General features: G+C 40.4%; 1 protein-coding gene across 2 annotated transcripts in view; it reads left to right on the top strand.

The window, feature by feature from the left end:
• MTUS2 (microtubule associated scaffold protein 2) overlaps positions 1–23647 on the top strand; it is a 576541-nt gene that overhangs the window by 384561 nt on the left and 168333 nt on the right. For both annotated transcript variants that reach the window (XM_032314531.1, XM_032314532.1), the window contains exon 6: positions 1961–2122. In XM_032314531.1, coding sequence (XP_032170422.1) covers positions 1961–2122 — 162 coding nt within the window. The remainder of the gene's footprint in view (positions 1–1960; positions 2123–23647) is intronic.

The following is a 23647-nucleotide window of genomic DNA, read 5'->3' as shown; positions in this document are numbered from 1 at the left end:
TTCCCAGCCTGGAAAGCTGCCAAATCTCTAAATTGACATGTTCTCTGAATAATAAATTTCACCTCCGAGGATGACGCCAGGTGCAAGAGGATTTGATAAAAGGGCATTTGAACTTTACAAATGATACAAAACATTTCCCTCTTAAGAAACTTTAATAATTAAGTGAAAGATTCTGTATGAAACTTTTTAATGTTTAATTCAGCTTCCACTACATATTTTAGTGAGTAGATTATTCCAGCAGTATGTCAGTGGTTAGCTAAGCAGTGCAGAGTTCCATGTGAAATCCATCCAGTGGCCCCTTCCTTCCATCTGTAATGTCCTGCAAACCTCCAGAGAGCCTCTAGATTCTGGGATTGGACTAGTGAGCCCTCTGAATGATTCAGAAGCTAAGACTTACTTTTTTCGGGTTCATGGTGTCCATTTTCCTGAAGAAGTTTTTCATGAGGTTATAATCAAACAGGTGCTTACTTCTGTATTCGACATTCAGGATACAGTGCAGATCCTTTCCATGAAGTTTCGATGCATTTGTTCTGTTGGCATAGATCTAATGCATTCTTGAGCCCTGTTTAGAACTATGGAAAAGCTTGCACAGACCTGAAAAGAACTGTAGGACATAGGCTCTGTGCTGGGAAATAGGGCATTCTTTATTTTTTCTTTCGTAAATATGCTTTTCTTCAGAAACAAAACAAATCTCACCGATTTGAAATGGACTTTCAGGTCTTCAGAGGGAGGAAATCAGTAATCTCTTACACTAAGTGGTTGAATAAAATTCCTGGATGTTTTGAATATTAAAGCCATTTGAATAATGTTATCATTTAATACAGGCCCTATCTAAATAAAATGTTATGCCTATCCTTTTAAAATGATGAAAACAAAAAATTTAATCTTTTGCTAAAATTCTGTATACTTCTTCCAGCTGTCATTGCATATTTTCCACGGTAGATGGTCACGTTTCTAACTGGATAGTTTAATTCCAAACAAGCCGTGGTTCCAATACATTCAAGCTTAATTTTGTGGGTTAGGCCTTTCAGCTGTACTCAGAGGTATACTTAAAAGACTGATCCTTTAACAGGGAATAGATGATGGTGTCATTGTCTTTAAGAGATGACAGACGTATAAGCCACAGTAGGTTTGGAAAGATCTGGAAGAAAACTTGGGGCCTTGTGCATTTAAACCTGACACATATCCCAGTATGCCGTATGTTCAGAGTGTCAGAGCAGTCCTTTGTAAACAAACTGTCCTTAGACATAGAGTCTGTTTCTATACTGAATAGTAAACTGAAATATCAATAGGCATCGTATGCCTTTGCAATAAGCTAGGCTCTAATTCAGGGCTTCACAGTTTGGTGACACCTCAGCTTTTCAGGCAAAAAACTTCATGGGTGTCAGAGAGATTCTCTGTCCCCATGCTCCATACCCTTCTACCTTTACCCCAAGCCTCTTGTTCTGAAGGTCAAATAACTTGCAAGTCAGGATGTTCTCCATAAGCTTCTTGGAGCAGCAGCCCATGCACGAGTCTTTTTTCTTACTCTCACCTCTCCTGGGTCACACACACTGGTTTTCAAAAGTAGGATTGCTCATCCTCTGTGAGTTATCAAATAAATGCACATTGTACATATGTACAGTTACACATCCACATAAGCAAATTGTGTGTGTGTGTGTGTCAGTATGTGTGCGTGTGTGTACGTACACACACATGTATAAAATCTTCAGAGGCTGCTTTTGTCTTTTGTGGTGTCCCTTGCACAGAGGATTTGAATGACAGACTTTGCTGTGGTGATTAAAGGGAGCTCTTCTCCACTTCTGGTCCCAGAGAAACGTTTTTCAAGGCCACTCACCAAGAGTCAGATCAAGCTCTAAAGCAGATGACGGTGTTGGGATTGGCTGGCAATTGCACATGGCAAGAAGGGTCCATCCATTTTTCATGAGGTTATAATTAACACACTGTCTGCCTCCCACAGGGTCAACCTTTGGGAATGAAGACCAGCCGGTTCTGAAGGCAGCTCTGCCTTCCAAAGACACACCCAAGGGGGCCAGCCGGGCGGCCCCTCCAGCAACCCCCAGTGTGACAACACCCCGCAGGAGTTTGCTTCCGGCACCAAAATCCACATCTACACCCGCTGGTAAGACTGTGTGCCCTGGAGAAACCCCACAGTGGAGTGCCTTTCCTACATTAAAGAGTCTTTTCAAAGCCCCCCCACCCCTTGTACATCAGTTACTTAGATGGAATGACAGATGAGTTTTAAATGACATTTAAATTAATAACAACAATATACCACTATTTTCAAGGTACTTTCTTATATTCGTATGTTTAAATTCTCACAACTGTCACTCCTCCCCCAGCTGGTAACCCATTGAATCATGTAGTTTGATTGCAAGGAAAAAAAAAAAAAAGAATCAAACTATTTTAGGGCAGATTGGCATTTGGTTCTGGAGCCCCATGTTGATGAAATCACTGGAAGGACTATAGGACCAAGCTTCCAACTTCACCTCCAGGGGTGAGTCATGGAACCCCACACGAGCTGCTGGCCAGGGATCTGGGAGTTCTGTTCCACACCCCTGGCTCCAGGCTCATGCCTCCAAAGCTGGGATCCAAGGAGTAGCAGCTACCTGAGAAGGACTCCAGAACCAAGCTGTTTCTGCTGGATCCAGGCCAGCAGAAGGGATGCCCTGCCCCTCTGCACCCATGAAGCCAGTGACCTGAAGCAGGGTTGTCAGCTGGTGCAAAGGTGTAACAAATGAAGGTGCTTGTCGAGGCAGCCTACATGTGGCCCCCATCTCACCCAAGTACATGTGTTTGTCTGCGGGGTGCCCGAGCTTGCAATTCTGAGCTTTCCACCTTCTTGCACGATAGGAAAGTACACAAAGAAGAAGGGAAGACGTATGTTGAGCCTTCATCCACTGTAGAAGGCTTATCCATATTGGTATCTAGTCTTCCTTATTTTTCTTCTATCCTCAAATAATCATGTACAGCATACACATATGGGCTTATGGGAGTTTCTAAAACTGAGGATTTATTATCCCCACTTTTCTACATGTTGCTTTCTTTATTCAAAGAGTACATCATAGAAACACCTTCAAATCATGGTGTGGCTCATTCTTTTCAGTGGCTGCCTGGTGTGGATATAACATGATGTTTCATATGTCCCCACTGTGGACATTCACTCTGTAACTAGCTTTGCCCCTATGAACAATGCTGCAGCAAATGGCCTTGAATGAGAGGCGTTCTTTCTGCATGACTGATTCCTGGGAATGGATGGCTGTGTTTGATGCATTGATAGGTAATGCTCGATTCTTTCTCAGAGTTGTTGTAGTGGTTTACATGTCCGCCCATATCCCTGTAAGGAATAGGTGTGATCCTTTGTCCATCTGATGGGAATAGAGTACTACCTCAATGTTCATTTAATTTGCATTTCCCTGACCACAAGACTAGCAGGAGCCCCTTGCTCTAGGATGCAGTAGCACCTTGGAACCCTCTTTGGTAAGACTTAAATTACTTATTTTGTTCTCTCCCAGTGGAAGGAAATCTTCTGGGGGCCAGGGACCATGTCTGTGTTGTTTTAGCCTGGTATCCCCGCTGCCTGCCACAGTGATCTATAGTGATCCTTAACATCTACTCATTCAAGGTTGGATAGATACACCAACCAACGCATGTATGAATGCCACATGGTGTTTGACTCTCTCAGTTCCAGTGTACTAACCGTTTGGCCTTAGTTTCAATAGAAAATAATTAGGCAAGTTTAAGGGAAGTTAAAATACAGGCGTGGAGTCAACCCTTTAGGCAAGTTTCTCCTATTTTCGGGTATTAGAATCATCTGTCAGGCTTGTTAGACCATGGATTAGTGGGCCTTATCCCTAGAGTATTTCATTCAGTAATTAATAATAATTATTAATATTACATGTATAAAATGTCCCTATTGTTTAAGAAAAAGATAGTCTACTGTACATACTTTTCTCTACCTTGCTTTTATCAAGTAATGATAGGCCCTCAAAATCACCTTCTAGTAGTACACATCTTCCCATTCAGTAGACCTGGGATGGAGCCCGAGAATTTGCATTTCTAATGAATTCCCAGGTGATGCTACTCCTACTGATCTAGGGGTCATATTTTGTGAACCACTGTTGTAGGAAAAATAGGCTAGGAATTTGGGCAGTTGTTCTTAGAAAAAGCCACATGCAAAGATAATGTAGGGATGCCTGGGTGACTCACTCAGCTAAGCATCTGCCTTCCGCTCTGGTCATGATCTCAGAGTCCTGGGATCGAGCCCCATGTCGGGCTCCCTGCTCAGCGGGAAGTCTGCTTCTCCCACCCCTCCTGCCCCTTCCCCTGCCTGTGCTCTTTCTCTCTCCTCTCAAATAAATAAAACTTAAAAAAAAAAAAAAGAAAGAAAAGGTAATCTACCTCACTCATAATAAGAACAATGTAAAGTAAATCTACAATGGACTATAATATGTCACCTAGTAGATTGGCAAAATTCCAGAAGATTGAAAACATCTGTTTTTGGGAAGCTGCAGGGAAAGCGGTACCCTCATACGTCATGGGTGGGATACAACCTAAGACGCGTCTTGTGCAGGGAATTTGGCATTATCTAATAAAATCGCATGAGCATTTTTGTTCTTTGACTTAGCAGTGCCACTTCTAGGAATCTTTTCCAAAGGTAGACTAGGAAGAATAAAGGGCATAAACAGTGCCCAGACTGTGATATCTAAATACATTTCCAGTAGAGGGAGACAGGGGTCCTTGAAGAAATGCCTGCTTCTGCGGGGACTTGTAGAGCATCTTTCCTTTCCAGAAAGCCAAGAAGAATTCAAAGACTGCTAGAGTTCTATCAAAAGGACTCAAGCATCAAACCGAATAAGCTCCTACTGGTTTAAAAAAAAAAAAAAAAAGTTTGAGTAGCAATAAGATAACAGCTGCAGCAGATTAATATTCACCAAGATATATGTATATCCACAAGGGCATAATGATACAAAAGATAGGCAGAAACTAGTCATTTTGGAGAATGCTTGGAAACCACCTGTTATTTTTGAAAGCTGGTAGATAGGGAAAATAATAGAACATTTCAGCTTCTGTTCGGTCTGTACCTCAAGACAACCAAATGGTTAATAAAGGGAAGTTTCTCTTATAAAAGTGTTCTGGTTAACAAGATAGGATAGCATATCTTTTCACAGCTGCTAGTGAATCAGGGATGAAGGTAATAAAAGATACAATTGGGTGTTATAAACTGTACTGATGAAAATCTGTACATTGTCTGTGAATTAGTTTTGGGGGCAAAATGTATCTGAACTAGCTTCTAGATCTAACTACTAATTTACTGGAAACATGAGGGCAGAGAAGCATATTAAATAGTGCCATGGAAATAGAATTAGCAGACCCTGATGGTGGGAAATGTGATAGGACAAAACAACTGATTTACACAACAACAAAAATGATAAAAAACAAGAAGCAAGAAACAATTTGGGGGGGTAAAAAGAGACGGAGGGGGACTGCAAAATATGGATCTTATTTTGCATTCCAGTTCAAATAAATACGCCCAAAAAACTTTGTTTGAAGATAACTGAGGAAATGTAAATCTACTGCTAGTATTTTAAGCATGATGTAGTAATTGTGGTTATGTTTTTAAAAAGTCGTATTTTAAACATTCACACCTGAAATGATAGGTTCTCTGAGATTTACTTCGAAGTAACTCAGGATGATGGCAGGTGGAGTGAGTGTGTTTACAGAACATGAAACAACACTGTATATTACACATTGTTGAAGCTGATCAATAGAATACATGAAACTGGCTTGACTAGCATCGCTAGTACATACTGAAGGTATTATGTAATAATAGAGCAAAATGTGTTGAAAGAGTGGTTGTTTTAGTTGAAGTCCAGTTAAATGGAAATCAGATACGTCAGGTGTGGAGGAGAGAAAGAAAGGAAGTGACAGTATTGAGGCCCATAAAATTTCATTAATTTTTTAAATGTTTCAACCACATGACAGATTTTTGAAAGCCATGTGATCTTGATAACAGGAATTCTCTTCTACTTTGTATTACTTATAAATACACTTTAGGGGCACCTGGGGGGCTCAGAGGGTTAAAGTTTCTGTCTTCAGCTCAGGTTAGGATCCCAGGGTCCTGGATCGAGCCCCATATCGGGCTCCCTGCTCAGCAGGGAGACTGCTTCCTTCCCCCGTACCCCCCTGCCTATTTGTGATCTATGTCGGTCAAATTTTAAAAATAAATAAATAAATAAATAAAATCTTTAAAAAAAAAAACATTTTAATGTACTAAATCTAATTTTGTCTTAAAACTCTGAGAGGTAGGGAGAAAAGTATTATTTTACAAGTTACAGATAAGCAAACCAAGGCTTAGGATATGAAACAATAAATTGGTAAAAGAAAAATTTTATCACTGAATTTTAGCTTTGCATTTATTCCATTGGTTTGGATGTCTAAGTTAAGTAAAATCTAGTTTTGGAAACAAAATCAGTTTTCACATTGCCTTGTGTCATCTGCTACTTAAAAAGTAGGAGGTAGGCATACAGATTACAATTAAATCCCAAATAATTGGATTTCTTGGGACTGCAAGGGGTTTGGGTTTCTTAATTACTTAGATAATGCCAACCTTTGTTTTAACCCATGTTATTGGAAACATTTCTAACCTACAGTGTTTTGTTTCTTTCCCTTGGTGAGTCTAGGCTAATGATGGCAGAACTCTTGTATCTTTAGGGCATCTGCTCAATTACTGTCACCCACAATTGTAGATACAACACATACCCACAATAGAACACACCCGGAGAGTACTTTGGCTATAGTCTTTAAACTAGATTTCTGATGTGAGCTTTCTTTTTGTGAGTGACTTTTTTCTGGTTCTTCCATACAAGAAACATCGAAGTGCTTATTTTAAGCCATAGGGTGACTTGACTTCAGGGATAATTAAAATGGTTCTAGTTTTTAAGAAGCTTACAATAAGGTAAACAATTATGAACTAATAAATAGAGTGATAGCAAGAGATCATAATCTTATCAGTAGGATTCCAGTTAATTCTAGCAGACCAAGAATTCATAGTAAAGTGGATTAAGAACAATGACCTGAAAAAGTTTAAATTAAATATAATAGATTTTTATTATTTATTCATGTAATCACTTTCCCTTTGTTATTTATTTAATCATTTTTCTAATTTATTTAAAATTTAACTCTTTCCTAACTTCAGAAAAGATCCAATGTAGCATTCAGTAACGGGCACAGAATAACACAGATTCAAGAATAAAACTCCAATTAATAAAAAAAGAAAACCCTGATAAAACTAGGCCCAGAGTTTCCTGACGACAAGAGCAAAAGAAGAAACAATCTGGGATGGAAAAAAAAAAAAAAAACCAGAGTAAGGGATCATGTCACTTCTTCAGAATAGAGAAGCTTGTTTCTTAGTCCAAATTTTTAAGATTTTAAGAGTTATTTCTGTGAATTAAAAAATGTGTATGTTGAACAACATAGTGACAACTTTGTCTTAAACATAGCTATTCTGACAATAAAATAATTAAAACGTAGTTTTAAAATTTTGAAATAGGGAAAGCGTTTCTAAACATGATATGAAACCTGGAGGGAGGCCTGTGTGGCTCATTTGGTTAAGTGTCAGCCTTAGGCTCGGGTCATGATCCCAGGGGCCTGGAATCAAGTCCCTCATGGAGCTCCTTGCTCAGAGGGGAGGCTGCTTCTCCCTCTACCCACTGCTCCCCGTACTTGTGCTCACTACACACACTCTCTCTCTGACAAATAAGTAAAATCTTAAAAAAAAAAAAAAAGAAACCTAGAAATGTTTAAAAATTGATAGATTTAACTATATAAAAACTTAATTATGTTTGTATAATTATTTCAATAATTATTTCTACAATGAAAGGCATCGTGGAATTAAGAAGATAAACTGAATGAAAATGTTGCAAGAAAGTGTTACATGAAAACAAATGGCAAAAAATACTACCCAATTGGAAAAAATAGGTAGAAGATATGAATGGGCAGTTCACACAGTAGAAGTACAAAATAAAAGCCATTAACATATGAAAAGATGTTCAAAAACATTAGTAACTAAATACATTCAGTGGTTTTTTTTTTTTTTTTTTAGTGACATACCATCATTTTCATTTGGATTAGAAAAAATTAAAAAGGTTTATTATAACCAGCATTAGTAAAAATATGGCAAATTAACACTATAGTAGCATTAATAGGAATATAAATTTGTATAAGCTTTTAGAGGGCAGTTTGTCATCCATGAAGATTTAAGTGTATATAATGTGTAACCCAATGTTTATACTTCTGGGAATCTCTCACATGAAAATTCTTGCTTAGGCAGCAAGGATGTAAGTACAGGCACTTTTTTTGCAACATTGATTATAATACTAAAAAATTGGAAACAATCTAAATATTTGTCAGTATCAAAATATTTAAATAAGCTATGATACATAAATTCACTAGATTGTTATGTAATCTTTCAACAGAATGAGACAGTTCTATATGGAAAGATGTTCATAGTACGTTGTTAAAGGAAAAAAAGCTGCAGAAAATCTCTTTTTTGCTAAACCCAAACTAAGATCTTTTTCATCTATGCTTTTTTGCGTATTTATAGAAAAAGTGTAGAAAGTATCATTTAAGTTGTTAACAGCTATTAGCAGAGTGGTATCCAACAAAGGAGAAGTTGTAATAAGAAGAAAATTTTCATTTTTCGGTTTTAATCTTCTTTCTCTATTGTTAGTACTTTTCCATACATATCTTTCATTTGGCACTGAAATATATAAAAATAACTCAGTAAAAATGGGATAATAATTTGCTCTGAGGAGAAAGCATGAAGAATATAGAAAAAAGGAAGCAATAAAATATTTCATAACTTCATTGTCCATGAATAGTCTCTAATATATATGAGCATAGTTCCTTCTAGTCTTTTTCTGTACAGGTAGGGAAATTTTTCATACTTAGATTGAAGCTTTACATATAGTTCTGGATCTTGCTTTTTTTCAGGTAACTTTATATCCCAAGCATTTTGCAATGTCATGATAAATATATGAAAATGCTGCTTTTAGTGATATTACAAAAACTTTATATCTATTTACCCTAATTTGTAGAACTGTTTATCTCCTGTTCATTTAAACTGTTCTCAGTGTTTCAATATCATGAAACAATTAATTGCAATAAACTTATTTCGCAAAAGCACATTTTGTTGGGTTTGTCAGGACCCCCACGGGCTTGATGATTTCCTAGAAGTACTCACTGGACCCAGAGGTTGCTATATTTCTTGTTACAATTTATAGCAGTGAAAGGATCCAGAGAAGAAAGAAAAAAGAAAGGAAGGAAGGAAAGAAAGAAAAGAAAAGAGGGAAGGGCAGGGGAGGGGAGAGGAGAGAAGAAAAAGCAAAGGGAGAAAATTCATGGGGCAGAATTCAGAAGAAACCAGACACAAGCTTCCAAGAATCCCTTCAGTGGAATATCACGGATGTGTTTAATTGCTCCCACAGTGATGTGTAATAGCATAGCATGCGAGCCTGATTGTACAGGGTTTTTATTATGGGTCAGTCACAGAGATGTACCACCTACTGAATGTGCAAACCATCTAGGCAAACTGGTGGAGTGTGACTCAAGGCTTCATGAAGGCTTAGAGAACACTTTATCAGTCAGAACATTCCAAAGTCTCAGCTTGCAGGAGCCGGCCAAGGGCCAGTCTATTAAAAGAGGCCCTTCCTGAGAATGGGCAGTGTTTGAGCAGCCCAAGCCTACTACATGAACCCATCCCCATGCATGTGTGTTCTTATGATAGGTTCCTAAAAATGGGAATACTGGGTCACACTGGAATATGGCTTTACACATGACATAATTTGACTAGTAGCTATTTCTTATAGCCATAAGTCAATTAAATCAATGATACAATATTAAATAGAAATTGTTTGAAGAGGTTTTTAAAATTGAAACTAAAATAATATGATCTAGGAGTGCCTTTATGGAATCTTCCTCAATAAGCAAAAGTTTGGAGAAGCCATAGAAGGAAATGGTTAGCATATGCATAGTCTGGCTCTCCCAAGGGAGAGTTGTCTCGGTTTAATTTATGATGACAAAGAAGTTGACATTAATTTGTTTTAAGTGCAGTATTCTGTTGCTGATTGGAAGGATGCAGAATGTTTCAGATACCAAGCATATAAGTAACAAAATTGTTTTTTAAGTCCTTTTTTTTTCCTGTTCTTTTGTTCCTTTTTAAAGATCTATTTATCAAGCATCCTCTATGTACCATGCAGGATGGTTAGAAGTTGATATACTTGTAATGCCAATTGAATATTACGCCCACCTTAAAAGACCACCAGAGACGTGAGTCAAAGCCAATCAGCAAGGGTCGTTTATTGCAGGTTCGAACCTGGACCTCTGCGGCGCTCGTTGCCGATAACGCCGAGAGGTCCAGAGCTGGGTTGGTGCAGGATTTTTATAGACAGATACAAACAAGTTTCGGGTGGGGCTGAGCTGATTGATTGATAGTTTGAACAGGCATACTTGGCGTCAGTGGATTGGGTCAGGGGACCCCGCGCGAAAGCAGCCAAAGCAATCTTAACAGAAGCAGAACTGGCCGGTTAGCCCACGCATGCGAAAAAAGCACTACCAGGATATTGAAGGCCTGGTTACTTATCAAGTAAAGACAATTGGGAGTCTCCTGGTGGAATGTTACATTCCTGCTATCAAGCATCCTTGTTAATGAGATTTAGGTTTAGAAGAAATTGAACTTTATTTACTTTTCCTTCTACCTCCGCCTCCTTCCGTTTTCGTGGAGGGGAGGGTGACATTAGGGCTTGAGGAACTGAGTTCTGTGTCCCTGGAAATTGGGCTATTGATAAGGTAACTTCTTTGTTGTAAATCTCAAGGACATTTGCAAACCAAGGGAGACTCCTACCTTGCAGGACTGTGATCTCTGCAAGTTAACTATTTATCGTTTTATGGCAGTCAGGGGTGCCTGAGGAATGCTACACATATGGAGGGGAGCGGGTGAAGGGGGGTGGTGCAAGGCGCCAGCCTTTGCTTTGTCCTCAGCCAGCCTCCTGCTCCTTCATTCCCCCCTGAACAATTTTGACCCTTAAATCTTTAAGGGGGTTGAAGGTGGAAGGTCTCATCTTCTATAACTTCTTCGTGCTGAATAGGGGCGTAGAGCTGTCCCTACCTACTGGGGTCAATATTGATCAGGGTAGGAGTGTATAAGGGAGTTACGAAAGGTGGAGGCAGCTGAATCCAGCGCTGATAGTGAAGAGCCGTCCTCGCGCGACAAGGATCATCTGTCGTGGTGTAGTCATTGTAGCAATGGAGTCTCGGCACCAAGTAGAGAAACATGGAACAAAGCAACATATTAAGGTTAATAAGGCGATAAGAATGAGAAGCCCGAAAAGGAGATTTGGCCATAGTCCTCCTTCAAACCAGGAACTTAACCATTCGCTGAGAGAGAGAGAAGGATCTTGTAGGGCCTTAATTTGGGCATTCATATCTTTTATTAGTCCTGTGACATTTTTGTGATAGTCTGGGATGTACACGCAACATTCTGTTTTGATGACTGCACATGTGCCACCCTGGGCTGCTGTCAGGACATCTAGGGCCATTCTATTTTGTAGGACTGCCTTGCGTATCTGTGACACTTTGGTATTAAGCAGGGAGATGCTATTTAGGGAATCATTGAGCGCCTTTGTAGTATATTTATTAAGGGCTTCTACATGCCACATGACATCCTCTAGTCCCGCAGATGGAACAAAAATGGATGCTAAGTGATCATACCATTTAAAAACAGATCGTGTCCATCTTTGTTTCAAGTTGGGGAGATTAGCTGGGGTTGTAATGGTTTTAATAATGCACCCATGAATCCAGGCAAATCCTAAAGTACAGTGACCTATCCACCCTGGAGGAAGCCAGGGCCACAGGTTGGTTCCACATATCCAGTGGGTTCCGTTTGGAGCTGGCCATCTGATGCCAGGTCGCCTTGCCCAGTCAGTAGCAAACCAGTCAGTAGCCTGGAGTACTATTACTTGGGAACACATTTATAGTGATAGCCGTCCCAGATGTCGTGTGTTCTTTGCCCAAGTACCACTCGTATGATTCTTTTGTTCCCAGCATAAAACTGCATTTTGAGTGAGCTGTCCAATGGGTGTGGGTATGAAACACAAATATGCATCCTAGATTTGATATACACCATCCTTAGTATAGCCATATGGAGGGTCTTGTAATTTAGACCCATATTTGATTGGGGAGTTATGGCTTGACAGCAATCCCCTTTCCTTCCAAATAGCTTCATGGGCATGTAGTACCAAGAAAGCATATTTGGAGTCAGTATAAATGTTAATTCTTAGGCTTTGGCAATTGCAAAGTGCTAGTGACTATGGCACACCTAGCTTTTCTTATTTTTTTTTCTATGAAAACTACTGTCATCAGAAAACCAACTGTCATTCGTATTTTTAACAGGGGCATCTTAAATCTGGACCTGATGTGACAACATTACAGTCAGGGACTGTTCCATAGTGAGCTTTGAGGCTCCTTTTATGAGGAGGGCTGTTCCATAGTAAGCTTTGAGGCTACTTTTATGAGGGCTGTTCTATTCTTAGCTAAAGCATCTGTTTGCAATTGCACCTCAACAGAGGTGGCCTCTAGGATAAATATGACTAAGGGATGAAACCAATAAGAAGACCTTTGAGTGGTCCAACCTTAACAATATCCTGATTACAGAGAATCATTGTCAAGTGGGAGAAAACCTGTCAAGAGATAAGGGGAGTCCCCCATGAATCATCCAATCCACTCATAAAGAAAGTGGGGTCATCCATTGTCTCCACAAGTCCATAGTTAATCCTATGGAGTGCAATAGGCTGGCTTTTAGGCAATTCCATTATCCCAGCCACACATAAGGTGTTAGTTAAGTTATACAATTGTAGGGAAATCAATCCCATTTTCCAGTTGTTTAATCATGTGTGAGGGGGTTCTACTAATATCCCCAAAAAATAAAAAAAAAAGAAGATCATCTAAATGAGCTATTGTGTAACTTCTCTGAAGTTTACCTCAAATTGTTTAGCTTAGGTAAACAACATTTAAAGACAATCAAATCTAGAATTTAACACCCATAAAGGTGTGTTACTAAAACATAATTTTTTTTTTCTCTCTAAAATAACCCTCATTTACAGAGATAGCCAAATCAGGACTAATTCACTTGCGAAACAAGTCCAGTTTTAACAAACTTGGCCCATTATTTCCATAAGCTCAGCAAGAACAGTTAAGTGTGATCAATAGATCTTTTAGCATCTGCTTTGCTGGAACTTTTTATAAGGAATCTCTAGGTTGAACTTTTAGTAGCCTCTCCGGGCCAGAAGCCAAGCCCTGTACTTGCCATCAGGCATGCCTGCAATACCTGTCGATTTGGGCGAATTCCTCTTCTGAGACTGCACCTACCAAGGAGTGACATTCTTTACTCACCTGGTGAGGCTGCTGGGAACTCTGTAAGCAAGGTATCAGGCCAACAGTCCCAAGGGGCTTTATGGCTCCAGGTTTCATAAAGTCAACCTTAGTTCCTTAAAGCTGTCTGGTCATATCTGAGTCTTTTCAAATATGACATCCCAGTCAAAGCCTTGGTAAAATAACCAGTTTCCAATGGTGTCCTGTTAAAGGAGAACAGATTCTTATTGAACTTATGCAAATGACTGATTGCCATGGAAGAATGCTTACTGAAACCTTTTGGTTTCAGAGGGTTCATATAGAGAGAAAAGCTTGAATGCTTTGAGCACTTTTACATCTCTATAAGTTACAGATAACTAGGAGGAAGTACCCTAGTCTGGAAGAGCAAACATTAGAGAGAACCAGCAATGTTTAAAGTAAGAGACACAACACTATAATCTTATAGTTCATTTAGTCCCATGTTACTAATTCTGGTGAATGCGGCTTTAGTCAGTTCTGGAAATTCTTACCCATTTCAGTTTTAGGATTTTCAAGCATATCAAATATCTGTATTTGTCCTGAAAGTCCTTTATAGGAATCTCCTTGAAGATAAAACTCATTTTACAAGAGAATTAAAACAATTATAAATGACAAAAACTCAGAATGGATATGGTTAGAGCTAAAGAGAAATGGGAGTTTACAATTTAGCTGCAAGGAAATCAGGTTATTTCTGTGATACATAACATTTCTGTAATTACAGTATCAAGCGGTGATCTCTCAAAAGATTAAAACTTTAGGAAGTGCATAGAATCTCTAGAATAGTTATAGTATTTTCCCAAATGTAATCCAAGGTTTATCATTGGTTCAGTAGTATTTCATGAGCAACTTCACATACCAAGGAAAAGCCTGAGTTAAAGAGATTTACAATTTAAATCTTGTCAACATTTGCTAAAATCTTAGAAAGTGTTGAAGCACATGCCTAAATATAATTAGGGATGTTAAACACCTAATAAAACAAAACATAGAAACTGGTTTTTCTGGGCAGGCAAAGAGAAAACCATTTACATTTTCTTAACAGCAGATCAATTGATCTAAGAAAACATTGTCCTTTTGAACAGAGACAATTTCAGTCTTGTACCAATGTACCTTTAAAACCCATTCATTTAGTCCATCTTAGTCCGTCCTGACCATAGCTAAAATTCCTTTTCTGAAGATTTCCCTTCACAAACCTTCTACAACTTTCCTTTGCATTCAGGTTTTGTCCCAAGCCATTTCCTTCCAAACAACCATCTCATTTAGGACAAAATTACCTTCCTTTACCTTCAGCAAAATGTATTCCCATTCCTTAAATCTTTCTTACATATCTCCTACTTTCCTACATACAGTTTCCCTTTATTTCTATCAGTCTTAGTTACACTAAGCAGAACTTTGTATTCTTAGAAACACCTTTAGTTATTAACCAATTGTGAACTGCTACAACAGAATTCTTCAGGTGGCAAATTTATGAATCAGTTAAGTGGAAAACAAGTTTACCAGCAGATTTAAATACTCTTAGTTTCTTTGCAGTAAGAAGTCAAAAGCACAAACCTACATCCAGTAATTAATGACTTAGCATTTTATCCTGTTTGGTTAAGATACAGATGTCCACAATTTAATTCCATTTGTCATCCAAGCAAAACTTTAAAACTTTCAGGTTACCAAAGACTTTGAAAGCTACTTCAGCAATTACCCATTAAAACTTTGAGACAGACAATTAACCATCAGTTTAGTCATTTCTTTACTAACAAATTTTAACAAATTACATGAGCTTATTTGACCTTCAGTAAATTTTGAAGTTTCACATTTACTGCTGATAACTTAAAAGACAGGTCTTATCTTAATTAAACCAACAAACTTAACTTAGTTCCAACACTGATTTACGTTCCACCTGGACCCACTCCACTATGAATGTTTACCTGAGACATGGTTGGGAAGATCTGGAGTGGGGGGGGTGTTAGGTCCAGGGGCTGCTCTTCTTGCTCCTTGACAGTGAAGAGAGGAGCTATGGTGCATGATCTAGAGGCCAGTCATGCAGGCTGCACACACGTTGGTACAGAAACACGTAAGGGTGAAACAGAAGAAACAAAGTGCCGCCAGGAGGCAGAGAAAAGGTTCCCGGTTTTAGAGCTCATAAGGCCCAACAGAGGAGCAGACACCATGCTTTCCCATCAGCCAGTGGGGAGGGGTTAGGCAGTCCAAGTCAGGCCAGAGAACACAGGGAAACTTCCCTGAAACAAAGAGTTTCGGCAGCTGCTTGGGAATATTCCCTATAGTCTCTGTCTCGAGTTAGACCAACCCCAGTTGGCTCCAGTTACAGCCATTAACACGGGAAGTGAGTGAGGGAGAAGCTCCCACATCTATTAGGAGAAACAGAGAGAAATAAAGCCAGAGTCCCCTTTGCTAGGGATGGCCCAGCAACCTGGGTTTACTAGAAGAAGGCTTATTTACGTAATTTTCATCCAATAAGTCAGGAGGAAATTTACTAGCTGACTCATTGAATCTGGTTTTAGCTCTTAATACCTATCTCTTATATTCCCTCCCCATATTTACGATGTTGCAGACAAGGCGAGGGGGATCTTTCAGGTGCTGTCCTGCTTGCGTCCCTCGCGGGAACTTAGGAGCGTCTTAGCTAAGGTCTATCCATATAAACCCCGGACCAGGCTACTCCATGGAGTAGATGACCGTTATGCCGTATGACGCTCCGCGAGACTCAGGGTGCAGCCCACTCAGACTCCATAGCCGAAGCGGTGGAGCCACACAAACACATTCATACAGTCAGGCATTCCTCAGATTCAAACGGGTTAGACACCCTCCCTTTAAACAGAATGTAACCTTCATAACCAGTACCAGGAACACATATCCACACTTAAAGACATAACATGGAGACATACATGAAGACATACATTGTTGGCCTCCGAGGTGGAACTCGAACCCACGATCTCTGCGAGGCCCCGCTGGCCCCCCGAGGTGGGACTCGAAACCACGATCTCTGAGAAGCCGTTCCCGCCGGGCACGAGGGACGTCTCCGTCGGCCCGCTGGCAACCCTATAGCGCGTCCGCCAGGGCGTATTTGCCAGTCACCGCCCTGGGACTCTAACCCAGGAATACAGAAAGGACAAGACACACAAAACACACAACCAGGACATAAGAACGAAGCATACAAACAACAGAGACAAAAGACAAAGCCGGCTTTCTTACCGATCGGTTGCAGCGACCCGTTGACCAGTTGTCTGGTGGCCTTGAAGGGGAGATCTCGGTGGAACCTCCAAATGTAATGCCAATTGAATATTACCCCCACCTTAAAAGACCACCAGAGACGTGAGTCAAAGCCAATCAGCAAGGGTCGTTTATTGCAGGTTCGAACCTGGACCTCTGCGGCGCTCGTTGCCGATAACGCCGAGAGGTCCAGAGCTGGGTTGGTGCAGGATTTTTATAGACAGATACAAACAAGTTTCGGGTGGGGCTGAGCTGATTGATTGATAGTTTGAACAGGCATACTTGGCGTCAGTGGATTGGGTCAGGGGACCCCGCGCGAAAGCAGCCAAAGCAATCTTAACAGAAGCAGAACTGGCCGGTTAGCCCACGCATGCGAAAAAAGCACTACCAGGATATTGAAGGCCTGGTTACTTATCAAGTAAAGACAATTGGGAGTCTCCTGGTGGAATGTTACATTCCTGCTATCAAGCATCCTTGTTAATGAGATTTAGGTTTAGAAGAAATTGAACTTTATTTACTTTTCCTTCTACCTCCGCCTCCTTCCGTTTTCGTGGAGGGGAGGGTGACATTAGGGCTTGAGGAACTGAGTTCTGTGTCCCTGGAAATTGGGCCATTGATAAGGTAACTTCTTTGTTGTAAATCTCAAGGACATTTGCAAACCAAGGGAGACTCCTACCTTGCAGGACTGTGATCTCTGCAAGTTAACTATTTATCGTTTTATGGCAGTCAGGGGTGCCTGAGGAATGCTACACATATGGAGGGGAGCGGGTGAAGGGGGGTGGTGCAAGGCGCCAGCCTTTGCTTTGTCCTCAGCCAGCCTCCTGCTCCTTCAATACTCTGCCTCACTTAATTCTAGAACGGAGGTTTGAAACATTAGATAACCACCTCCCACCCACGGTCATATAGCTTCTGTATAGTAGAGTGGGAATCAGGCTAGGTCTGTCTGACTCTGAAACCTGCATACTTAACCTCTGTGCCATGCTCCTTAAATAGTCTTACTCCAGTGGAGGCCAGTTAATTACATTTTATTGAAATAACTACCATTGAAAATTACATCTTAGAGACTTGAGTTCTTCTTTGTAGGACAATGCTAGTGACCTCCCATAGAGTTTCTCAGACCTGCTACAATAATTCTTTTTTTTTTTTTTTTTTTTTTTTTTTAGATTTTATTTATTTGACAGAGAGAGAGAGACAGCGAGAGATGGAACACAAGCAGGGGGATTGGGAGAGGGAGAAATGGGCTTCTGTTGAGCAGGGAGCCCGATATGGGGCTCAACCTGAGGACCCTGGGATCATGACCTGAACTGAAGGCAGACACTTAACAACTGAGCCACCTAGGCAACCCTGTTACAATAATTCTATGGTCTATCCATGCCCTTCCTTCCCTGGGTTTTCAGACACAGGCTGTGAGCTATTAAGCTGTACTAAATATGGTTGGAGCTGTAAAATATGACCCACTCCCATAATATTATCTTCCTGTTAAGTTAATCATGATCATTACCTCATAGACATCAGTGCAATGACAACAGCAAGTTTTAGATTGAATGCTCATCATTAAAAAAAAAATACTGAGTATCTTATCAATGGGTGTGCAAAAGGAAGGTTCCTGAGAGTTTTGGAAGTGTAGCCTTGGTTTTTCAATAGTCCTTTTTTCTCAAAATTCTCATGAAAAGTTTTTCTGTGGTTTATTTCAAATACAAAATCTCAACAGTGCCTTGATCCCTATAATTTTACATCAATAACTTCACTCGTTGACTCTTCAAACTGGTTTGCAACTGTTGTAGCAAAGAGGAAAATACTTGCAGTTGAAAATATTGATCTGAAGATCGATTACTTCTTGGTCAATATGCATTCTGATTCTGTTGTTGACATGATATATTATAGAAAATAAAATTACTTTATTCAGCCTAAGGTATGGAAGGATTTCCTGTTGTTATATAGAAAAGGAACAGTTGGTAGCTTGTTGTCTGAGGGAAAAAAAAGGTCTGGGAATACTGAGGCTGTTACTCTGCAAGCTACAGAAACTCCCCTTGTATTATGAAAATTCCATTTTATGATTTTAAAAGCAGATTGTTATTTCTGAATTAAACTCCACAAGTTTAAGTATTTCCAGGGAGACTATCATTTAAAAATCTAAGTATTTTGTCCACAGTCTTACAGTGTGTGTTTACTGAGCCTTCGACGTGCGTGTGGGCCAGAGAGAGCTACTCACCGGGTGCTCCCGCCATCCCTCTAGTCTGGCCAAATATTCCTTCTCTTTCTGAGCACGTCTTAAATGAAGAGGTTGAGGAAGAGCTTGATGAAATAAGATATTCCGCTTTAGGAAAAAAACAGGGCAGGTGAAAGGATCACTTTAGCTGCTACTGGAATCTTAGTTCTAGAAGATTTGAAGATTGTTCTTACTGTAGCCTGTGATATATGCTCTTTTAAAAGAAGTAGCTCCAAGAACATGTTGTTATTCTGATAGTGAATGAGTCATGGCACCTCACAATATGGAAGCTCATGTTGACTCAGGAGTGTTCAGAAACCTCCCTGGAGTGGCCCCTGAAGGAGGCAAGTTCAAAGCAGCTAAGCTGTGTTGTTGTATTGTGTTGACTGTGTTCTGCCTGAGGCTGAGTCTCCATTGCAAACACAGCTTCAATGTATTTGTCATTGTGAAGCCAACGGGGGAGCTGCAGTAGGTTGGGGATAGAGGAGTGTAGAGCAGAGTCGAAGTGTTTAGAAAGAATCTTTAATGGAGAAAAAAAAAAACAATAAATTTGAGACCATTCCTTTGCATGAGGTCACAGAGACAGAAAAACACCTTGGGATGATGCATGGAATGTCTGGAAAGAGGAGCTGTCTGCTTCATCATTGCTGGGTGTCCTAGAAGAACTGTTTGCTGCTCTTCCTGGCTGGCAGTGGGGTGGTTCCTAGCCCCTCACAGCAGGCCAAGAAGTGCTGTTAATCACAAGTTCTGACACTGGTGTCAACTCACAGTCATCTGTGGGGAGAGGACAGGCCGAATTTGGTTGTTGAGCATCTGCTCTCTCAACAAATATTGACTGAGCCCTTTCTTTGAGTTGAGTGCTGTGCTGGATACTTGGGGAAATCATGATATATATGAGACAGGCAGTCTTTGTCCCTGTGGATCTGAGGGTTAAGAGAAAAACATAGAATGTGTACTTCCATGCTAAATTATGTAATTATACTTATGCAGTGAAAGGGGAATGAGTGTACAATGAAGGCATATTATATAGACAACGTAGTGTGCTGAAAACACAGAGACACAGACCTAAAGGATCAGTAGAAGGTACCGGAGAGCAGTGGTGGGGAACAGCATTCCATGCAGGTGAAACAGCAATTTCATCTTTGTCAGTGTTAGGGTTCCTGAGGCGCACTCCCCTCAAAATCATGGACTAGGGCTGTTAACAATTAGAACTGAAATTGAAAAGCTATTCACACACCTTTCCCCCCTGCACACCTCTTATGGAGGAATTTGCTGGCTATGGTATAGTCAAAAGACCACATGAAGAAGAAATGACGCAGCAAATTTGTAACTGCTTCAACATCTCTGATTTTATTGCTGAGGCCACCTTGGTTTTAATCATTATGCAAAAATTGTCCCTTAAACAGGTTCTTGGGATGGTTTCATTGTTGTTGTTGTTGTTGTTGTTGTTAGGGCACTTGGCTTTAGAACTCTTGATGACCTCATCCACTGTTGACAGTTTAGTGGGCTAGAGTGTTATTTACTAATTATAATTGATTAAATGCCATAGAATGATCCCATAAGGGGAAAGAAATATTTGTCTTCCTTGGCTGTCTTTCAAATTCCTTCATTAAAACAACAAGACTATTATAGACAATTTAGGAAGCATTAGGGGACAACCCATAGTCCCAGAGGAGACTTTATAAAATGCTATGATTCACCTCGATATTAAGCCACCCCGTGGGCTGTTGTGAAACCTTTTGTTTTGTGGTGGATGCTCAAAAGTAGGGCACAAAAACCCAACTTTCGTTTAAGAGTATATGCACGTATCTAAAAGGTTATGCACCTGGTATTTTGGCCACTCTGCTTGTCAGCCTCGAAGAGCTGCGGGAGCTGGCCCAGCAGTAATGAATGCAAATGGTCTTTCCGAGCTGCGTTTTCCATTGTGATTTCTGACATTTATGTGTTTCACAACTCTGCCTTCGGTGCTTTAAATGCGTTGTTATGCAAATCACTACCATGATGTCGTGTGATCTCTTAGCACGATGAACGTGGAACTTTTAATTACATGTCAGTGTTTAAGACTTTCCATTTCTCTCTAGATTTGTGTATTCTACTGGCTAGCTTACATTGGTGAACTGCCTCATACTAATTATGATCTTCATGGGGAATAGAAAAAAATGCAAATATAAGAAAGAGACAAATGCCAGTCATCCATTTTCTAATATAACTGAAGAAGAATGGCTTACTTCTTGGACATTAGAAAGTGTTCAGATCTTTTATTCTTAATGCATTAATCAGCATATTTGTAACTGCTTTGGACCCCACACTTTACTAATCAATAATCACCCAACCAGCCTAGCCCATGGGCATCTAATGCCCTCCCTGTCACTCTCCCCAACTGCTACCAGCAGGCTTTCACCTTTCTAAACACAGATTTTATCCTCTTTCACCCCTGCTTAGGACCTTTGAGTGGGTCCCCCCACGCCCACTTCCAGGCACAGATCCAGACTCTGTGTGTAACCCAACTAACTTGACTTTGCTCCTCGGTGAGCTGTAGGCAGAGACTACCCCAGGTGGAGTTGGGGCACAGAGTAAATTTTACTTGCAGCAAATGAGGTTGAGGGGAATAACTTACAAAGCCATGACTCCCCAAGTGGGGTGAGTGGGTTTCTTTTGTTTAGGGTTAGGATAAATATTTAGAAAGGGAGTCTTGTTCTTGCATGTAGAGGTAGCCATAAGGTGGTACATGCATACTTAGGAAACACGTCTATACATGCATCATGTTATGTTAATAAGGTTTATACTCTTTCTTGGGTGGAGATTTTAATATTATAATGAGGCGGGGTAACTGTCAGACACCCTGTGGTCCATCTGGCCACGAGTGGTTGAGGCCATGGGTCTAGGCCAGCCAGAGTTCTTCCCTTTCATTCCCATTCCTCTAAAAGATAGGGTTAATGTTCCTCTGAAGAAGAAGGGGGAGGTCCATGGAGGTCTTACTGGTGACCATTTTAAACTCATTAACCCTGTGGGGTATGGTGTCACTGGTCCTGGCACAGGCACTTCCTGAGTGTGCCTGCCTAACACTTTAGCCTTCTTTCTTCCATGACACCACATTACACTGCTGGTTCCCTGAATAAGCCAAAGCACTTTATGTCTCTGTGCTTTTCCTCATTCAAACTTTTCTCTCTATGATGCCTTTCTCCTTGCACTGCTTCTCCCAATCACTTTCCAGACATCTGATTCTCATTCAAGATGACCATGTATTGATTGCTTAGTTATGATGAGTCCTCCACTAGCCTAAGTCTTGACCATCTTGATGACCACCACCATCATCATGAACATGATCTCTACAATTTTTTGCCTAGTATTAAGTACTAGACTCTGCCCTAATTGCCTTAAACTCATGCTCTTCCTAAACACAGGAGCAGTACTGTGGAGTAACTCTTTCCTCTTTTCTTAAAAGTGATGAAAGGTGACTTTCCCAATGTCAGAGTTACTGTGTAGCCAACTCAAGATTTTAGTTGAGGTCTCCCTCCAAAGCCTCTTCTTTTTCTAACATCCTACATTCATTTATCTATTGGAAGATTGGTTGGTTAAATATGACGTTGATTAAGATGTAGGACTTTAGAATATATAATATCACAAGAAGATCAAGTAGAATTCCTCTTACGAAGGAAGCCATATTTGTTATATAAGGGCTTAGAGGAAAGATGAGACCCCAAGAAGCCTAAATGTGGTTAGAACTATGCTTGTGTCAGATAAAGAAAAGTAATTTGCTGGCAACCATGTGTCATCTCATTTATTTGTGGCTTCCCTGAGGTTACCTGGGCCCCATATTGTAGGTGAGAAGCCAGTAATGGCCACCGGAGATGGGACTCTGAAATACAGAGTCCTCTGGCCCAGAAGAAACTCTGCCTCTTGAGCAGTCTACATGGCAGGAGAAAGCTGGGGAAAGGATAGAGTAGAATGTCTGATTATTCAGTATGTGCAACTTAAACCAACATCACAAAGTCATGTTGTGGATCTGAGCTGGGACCACGGGTTCAATGTCATACAGGTCAAACCGAGGTGAGGCTCAGTGATGGGCAACCATGATAATAACCGTCAGCACTTGTTGAGTACTTACTGTATACTTAGGCATACCCATCATCTCATTTCTCATATATAACCCATGATACATAGGTACTCTTCTTAATCCTATTTTCTAGATTAGAAAGCTGGAATAGAGAAATCAAGTAATCTGCCCAAAGCAACAAAACCAGAGGTCAGGGTTGAATTCAAGCCTGGACAGCAGACTACAAAGCTCTCACTTGCACCTGGTGCCCATTTTGTAGCCCTGGCTCTGGGTAATTCGGACAGTGAGTGAGCCCCCTCACATGGCAGCTGTGACCAACACCATCCACCAGAGGACCAGCCTGCTCTGGCTGCCAGCACGCAACACGTTTTTGCACATGACCGGGACGGTGGGGGTGGGTAGAATTCTAGGACCTTTATTTGAAATTTTAAAATTTGATCTTTTTTTTTTTTTTTTTAAACTGGCTATACCTCTTTAGGTTTTAAAAAAATGAAAGCCACCTTGGACATTTCTTTCTCCATGTAATTTTTCCAGTGAGTGGAACAACTTTATTAATAAACTACAGTAAATTTCTATCATGTAGAATTTGGATAGCAGAGGAACTAGGGAATACGTTTTGAAGTTAGATGCAGATTCCAGTTGTGGTCACACTTCTAATAGCTATGTGACCTTGACTTAATTATTGAACCCTTCTGACCTTGGATATCTCACTGGAGAAA

Source organism: Mustela erminea, chromosome 15 (genome assembly GCF_009829155.1).
Source record: "Mustela erminea isolate mMusErm1 chromosome 15, mMusErm1.Pri, whole genome shotgun sequence".
Lineage (NCBI taxonomy): Eukaryota > Metazoa > Chordata > Mammalia > Carnivora > Mustelidae > Mustela > Mustela erminea.
The sequence above is the reverse complement of the archived record's forward strand: the minus strand, read 5'-3'. Positions and strand labels throughout refer to the sequence as shown.